The sequence below is a fragment of the Aptenodytes forsteri genome, unplaced genomic scaffold, assembly GCF_000699145.1.
Source record: "Aptenodytes forsteri isolate BGI_AS27 unplaced genomic scaffold, ASM69914v1 Scaffold156, whole genome shotgun sequence".
NCBI lineage: Eukaryota > Metazoa > Chordata > Aves > Sphenisciformes > Spheniscidae > Aptenodytes > Aptenodytes forsteri.
The window spans coordinates 718,936-724,698 of record NW_008794166.1 but is presented as its reverse complement, the minus strand read 5'-3'; the positions used below and the strand labels follow the sequence as shown (position 1 = coordinate 724,698).

The 5,763-nt window shown below is 68.3% G+C and overlaps 1 protein-coding gene across 1 annotated transcript in view; it reads right to left on the bottom strand.

Annotated features, from left to right (window-relative positions):
* The window catches only part of UBA7 (ubiquitin like modifier activating enzyme 7), an 8,180-nt gene extending 2,567 nt beyond the window's left edge, over positions 1-5,613 (bottom strand). Inside the window, exons 1-21 of the mRNA XM_009281332.1 lie at positions 5,584-5,613; positions 5,169-5,303; positions 4,995-5,101; positions 4,725-4,815; positions 4,476-4,617; positions 4,279-4,376; positions 4,108-4,160; positions 3,982-4,075; positions 3,740-3,898; positions 3,478-3,585; positions 3,316-3,396; positions 3,072-3,227; positions 2,790-2,955; positions 2,516-2,712; positions 2,192-2,256; positions 1,843-2,026; positions 1,652-1,726; positions 1,158-1,344; positions 857-966; positions 656-742; positions 388-579 (exon numbers count right to left, since the gene is read on the bottom strand). Of these exons, the coding sequence (XP_009279607.1) occupies positions 388-579; positions 656-742; positions 857-966; positions 1,158-1,344; positions 1,652-1,726; positions 1,843-2,026; positions 2,192-2,256; positions 2,516-2,712; positions 2,790-2,955; positions 3,072-3,227; positions 3,316-3,396; positions 3,478-3,585; positions 3,740-3,898; positions 3,982-4,075; positions 4,108-4,160; positions 4,279-4,376; positions 4,476-4,617; positions 4,725-4,815; positions 4,995-5,101; positions 5,169-5,303; positions 5,584-5,613 (2,517 nt within the window). The remainder of the gene's footprint in view (positions 1-387; positions 580-655; positions 743-856; positions 967-1,157; positions 1,345-1,651; positions 1,727-1,842; positions 2,027-2,191; positions 2,257-2,515; positions 2,713-2,789; positions 2,956-3,071; positions 3,228-3,315; positions 3,397-3,477; positions 3,586-3,739; positions 3,899-3,981; positions 4,076-4,107; positions 4,161-4,278; positions 4,377-4,475; positions 4,618-4,724; positions 4,816-4,994; positions 5,102-5,168; positions 5,304-5,583) is intronic.
* Between the last annotated feature and the right edge of the window lie 150 nt (positions 5,614-5,763).

The following is a 5,763-nucleotide window of genomic DNA, read 5'->3' as shown; positions in this document are numbered from 1 at the left end:
CGGCTGCCACGGCCCCCCGCCCTCTGGCTGCGGGGCTCGCTGTGGGGCCCACTGTGGGGCAGCAGGGCTGCCTCAGCCCCACGGGCACCCCAGAGCATCTTGGTTGGGCCCGAAGCTGGGGCGAGCGGGACAGCACTGGCGGCTTGGTGCCAGGGGGGCGGCTGCAGGAAGGAGCCGGTTCCTTGCTGCCTGGCGGCGTGCCTGGCCCACTGCAGCACCCAGATCCATTTCCAGAGCCCCACGGCCAGGGCTGCCCCTCCTGCATGGCCACCTCCTTGCTCCTGGGTTCCCCTGGCATTGCCCCACAGCAGCTGCCACTGGGAGCTGGGGCACCCCGAGACCCCTGGGTGTTCCCCACCTGCCCTGCCCCAGGGGAGAGGGTCCTACCCGGTAGGTGCGGGGTGGCACAGGCTGGGTGCGGAGCAGCCAGCAGTTGGATAGGCAGAGGTGGCTGTTGCGGTAGCAGCTGGGGTCCTGGCACCCCCACACCAGCTTGTAGACCTCCAGGCATGCCAGCCCGGCCACGGCCGCTGTGGTGGTGATGATGGCGGGCACAATCCGCCCGGCGATCCGCTTGCTCTGAGGACAGGCGGGGGTGTCACCGGCTGCCCCACACAGCACAGGGACTCCTGACCTCACGGGCTGCCCTCCTCACCGTCAGCCAGTCGGCAGGGGGGATGCCGTAGTTCTCTGCACGCAGGTTGGACGCCGCCATGATGAAGTCCACGTGGATGTTGTTGTCCTGCAGGAAAGAGCGTGGGGACATCAGCCTCCTGTGGGGACATCGGCATCCAGTGGGGACTAGCAGCCACCAACTCCCCAAGCTGAGCAGGGCCGCCTGCCCGGCCCCGGGTACCTTCTCGAAGTGGATGGGCTCCATCAGGGGCACTTGCGCCTCCTCACCCCCTACCAGCTCCTGTCTCCGCTGCACAAGGTCCTGGGTGAGTGCTGCCAGCTGCACGCCATCTGGGGGCACAGGGACCCCCAGGGTGGTACCCTTGCACCGTGGCACTGTGGGGGGCACAACACGGTGCCCCCCCTCTTGGTCTGGGTCCTCCTGGGTGCTGAGGCAGGGACAAGCAGCTCCGCAGCCCCACTGCCACCAGGCTGGAACCAGGGATGTGCCCCGAGAGACTCAGGGGTGCTGGAAGCCTCACCCACAGGCGCCTGCACCTCCTCCCGCTCCTCCGTGAGGGGGATCTGGAGCCCCTCCTGGGGTGCGAAGGGTGGCAGGACCATGCTGCGGAGGATGGTCTGGGTGGCTGCCCGGTCACTGCATGGTGGCACCTTGTGCGCTTGGGCAAAGAGGTGGGCAGCAGCCAGGATGTACTCCAGGTGGGTGTCCTGTGGGGGCAGAGCGCACAGGCAGCCAGGGTGGTCCATGAGCCCACATGGCCAAAAGATGCCCACTTTGCCCTGAGGTGGAGATGGAGGTGCCTCTCCTCCTCCTGCAGCAGAGCACATGTGGGATGTCCCCAGCAATGCTCTTGGCCAGCTGGGGGATGTGGACAGACCCAGCCCAGGACCTGGCAGCCCCGGACAGGCTGTGGCAGGTGGAGCACGACTACAGTCCGGCATCCACCGTACCCCTGGCACAGGCTCAGCTCTCCCCCTGCCCGCACTGTCCCCTGCGGCTCTCCCCTGCACTCACGTTGTCGGGGTCGAATGTCAGCGGATGGGGACAGCTCCTGTCCCCTGCCCAGAAGGGGACACCCGGGCTGGTTTCCTGCCACAGGGAGAGCAGAGTCAGGCCCGGGGACACCGTCCCCCCCAGCTGCAGCGGGGTGATTGGCAGAGGGGAGAGGATGTGGGGGGTGCCAGCCCCATGGGTGCCGGGCTCACGTGCTCCGGGGGGAAAGTGTGCAGCAACTGGGTGATGGCATCATGGTAGCAGCTCTGCCAGTGCTGGCGGGCCCAGTGAACGCAGTCCTGCCAGTCCCGTGGCCGCTCCCACAGGCTGCCCCGCACTTGCTCCAGGACCTCCAGAGCCTTCCCTGCCGGCAGCTGCTCTAGGAAAGCCGGGTCTCTGCAAAACCAGGCGTCGCTGCTGCTGGCCCAGGAGCAATCCCGTGGGACGCTCCGGGCAGGATGCGGCAGTCTGTCCCCCTCTACCCAACCCCAGCAGCGGCAGGCAGCTCCCCGGCAGGGCTGGCAGCCGCTCTCCCGGCGCCACTCCTCCAAGCCCACTCACTTCATGAACCGGTTGACGTGCTCTGCGGGCAGCTGGAAGAGGCCCTCAAACTCATCGCGGGCCCACTGCGGAGGGGAGCAGGGGTTGAGCACTGGGACCGCCCCCTCGTGCCCCCCGGGACCCCCAACCCAAGCCCAGGGGGAGGGAGAGACCGTGCCAGGGCCGGGGCTGACGGCAGAGCTCGGGCTGCCAGCAGGAAGCAGCTGGGGCCGTATCCTGCCAGTGGCCCACTGCCGGACCATGGCCGGAGGGGGAAACAGGAAAGGAAGACAAAAGTGCCAGGACTTCCTCGCTGGGTGCCGGGGCCAGCGTGGCACAGCCTACCTGCAGCGTGTGCTGGATGGTGCGGGGGAAGTACCGCAGGGTGCAGAGGGGGAAGGTGCCATCCCCGGGGGCGCTGGCCGGCTCCAGCGGCTTGGTCAGACAGGGCACCATGGCCAGCACGCTCCCCCGTGGCCCCTCTGTGCCTGAGTCCAGCAGCGGTGTGAGGCAGCGGAAGCAGCGGCTCTCCAAGTAGGCGCCTGTGGGGAGCCAGGGGTGCTGGGGCTCCGGGGGGCACGTCCGGGGGCTCGGCCCCTTTCCCCCCCCCAGCACTCACGGGCCTCCAGTGTGTCCAGGGCGCTGGCGACGCCGTCCAGGCGCCGGAAAAAGTTGTCCCTGTAGAGTGGCTCGGTGGCAGGTCCCACCTGGTTCTGGTGAGCCGTCACCCTGATGCTGGGGTTCATGCGCCGCACGGCCGCTGCGGCCACCACCGACTTCGGCTTCTGCCAGGGCAGAGAGGGGGTGGGCAGCTCTCCCCTGCCCCACAGCCCCAGGGAGCACCCGGGACAGCCAAGGTGCCCTTCGGGGGGAGCTCGGTCCCTGCTTCGCAGCGCCTCACCGATATATCCGCCGAGCGGTAGAGGAGCTGCCGATGGAGGTTGGAGAGGGCAACGGTGTCCATGTCGGTGACGGTGAGGTCCCCGCCTGGCCCCGCTGCCAGTCCCATCATGGCAAAGTTTTTCAGCAGCTCGCAGCCGATGGCACCAGCTCCCACCTGCCAGGGCAGAGCCGCTGCAGCTCCCTGTGCGCTGGCTGGCCACTCCGCAGCCTCTCCTGGCACTGCGGTACCCGCCCCGGCTTACCACCAAGTACTTCTGGCGGCCCAGCTGCTCCTGGAAGGCGGCCCCGAAGACAGCGATCTGGCCATCATAGCGAGAGCCCCTCTGCCGGGACAGAGAAGCCGCGTGAGCACAGGCAGCTGCGGCACCCCCAGCACCTGGGACGGGATCGGCACGTGCTCTCACTGGGGCGCAGTCGTCCTCCGTCAGCTGCACAGCCCCCTCCAGCGCCAGGCACTCCAGGGCATCGAAGTACAACCACTGGTCCAGGGGCAGGAACTTCTTGGTGATGGCCTGGGGCAAAAAGGGCTCTGTCAGCTCGGCAGCCTGCCAAGCCCTGCTGCTCAGCCTGGCGTCCCCAGGCGGACAGCAAGAGCCCTCTTGTGGTCACCGAACGCTGCCGGACAGCTGTGTGGAGCATGACCAGTGGGACCCCTGCTCTGCTCACCTTCAGCACCTCCTGGGCCGCCAGGGCCCCGACGACAGCGGCCATGGGGCACAGGTCCCCCGCGCTCACGCTGGCGAAGGCTCGCACGACGTCCTCATCCAGGGGACCCTGCTGTGCCTCCAGGCTCCGTGCCAGCTCCAGTACCCGCTCGGCATCCACCTGCGGGCAGAGGGGCGAGGGCAGCCCCAGGTCAGGATGGCGGGGGGCTGGGGAAGCCAGGTAGGGGCAGGATGGGGACTCACCGGCGCCCTGGGCCGGGGAAGGCGGCCCTGCTCCCCACGGAAAGCGTGCAGGGCCTGGAAGGCGGCATGCAGGCTGCGGCTGCGTGGCGCGTCCGGGCTGGCGGGCTGCGGCTGCGTGGCAGGTCCTCGGGACTTGCCACTTGGATCTGGGGCTCTGCCAGAGCCCGGTGCAGGGGCTCCTGCCAGCACAGCGCCAGGGCTCAGGCAAGCGCTTCCCTGGGGCCGGGTCACGGCACAGCACAGCACAGCGGTGCCACAGCCCAGGTGGCAGTACCGCAGGGCCAAGGGGGGACTTACGTAGGAGTGCACCTGGGGCAGTCGAACCTGCGAGACCAGGCCCCCGCAGCGGTAGGGCGAGAAGGAGCTGGTGTCACCGATCTCCAGCCTGAAGTCATCTGGGGACAAGAGGGGGACAGATGTCACGGTCACTGTCAAGGACCCGGTGAGTTCCCCGACCCTGGGTCGGGGCCACCAGGACCTCCTGAGCAGCTCACCCAGCACGTGCACGGGGACAGGCTCCCGGCCGTTCAGCTCCGTCATCCCCTCCACGCCGGAAAACGTCACCAAGTCACCATCGCAGAAGAGGTGGTCGCGGCTGTCTTCTGCCCCCACGTACGTCACCACACCCGGGTTGCCCTGAGGAGGGGAAGCAACATGAGGGTTGGGGACCTGACCCGGGTGGCCTAAAGCCACCAGAGGAGGCAGTGGTGTTTCACGGAAGCTTGCTGAGGCTGCCCTCCTACCTGGGAGATGTGCTGCACGGCGGCGCACACCGGGTCCCCTTCTGCCGGGTCGTCAACGACAAAGCACTCCCCGAAGTCACAGAACAGCTGCCTGGAGAGGACCAACAGGGTTTTGCCGGAGGCGCCACCTCGCCAAGCTGCCCGAGTGCTGCCAGGTCCCGCGCAGGCCGAGCAGCCATGCCGGTGGGACGGGGGCACAGGCTACAGAGCAGGGCAGGGGACAAGGTGACCCGGAGCCAATGGCAGGACCCTGCGGCAGAGACACCTTACCCCGCCAGCCCCTTGGCGTCAGCCACGATGAAGTAGATGCCCCGGGCATGGCAGAAGTCCCCGATGCGGAGCTGCTCCTCCAGCGGGGACTCGGTCAGCACCACCACCTGCACAGGGGCCGTCAGTGGGCGCTGCCGTCCCAGGGGGCCCCGGGGCACGGGGGCACGAGCTCACCTGGAAGGAGGTGAGGAAAGCCTCCGACAGCTCCCCGGTGTGAGCTGTCACCACCACGTGGGGGTTCAGCTCGGCCAGAACCCGCTGGGACGCCTCGGCACGGTTCTGACCCATGTCATTCTCCCCCAGGAGGAACTGTGGGGTGGGCGCACGGTGGGGCACCCCGTGAGTTTGGGGTGCTGCCCGCCACAACGGGGCGCTCCATGGGGCCCTGCCCGCACTGGCGGGGGGCCCTCTGCTGGGGACCATACCCATGACACGAGACACCCCGTGGGCCCTGCCTGTCACGTGCCTACATCGTCACGATGAGGGGCACCCTGGGCCATACCCGTGACAGGGACCTCCCATTCCACACTCCTTACCAGGACCCCCAACCTGCACCTGTTACTGGGAGCCCCCCACCCCGTACCCATACCTGCAACAGGGATCCCCCAGCCACACCCATTACCGTGACCTCCACCCACACCTGTACCTGGTACTGGGACCCCCACCTGTACCCATTACCGGGACCCCTGTCTGTACCCATACCCATTACCGGGACCCCCACCCGTACCTGTACCCATTACCGGGACCCCCACCCGTACCTGTACCCATT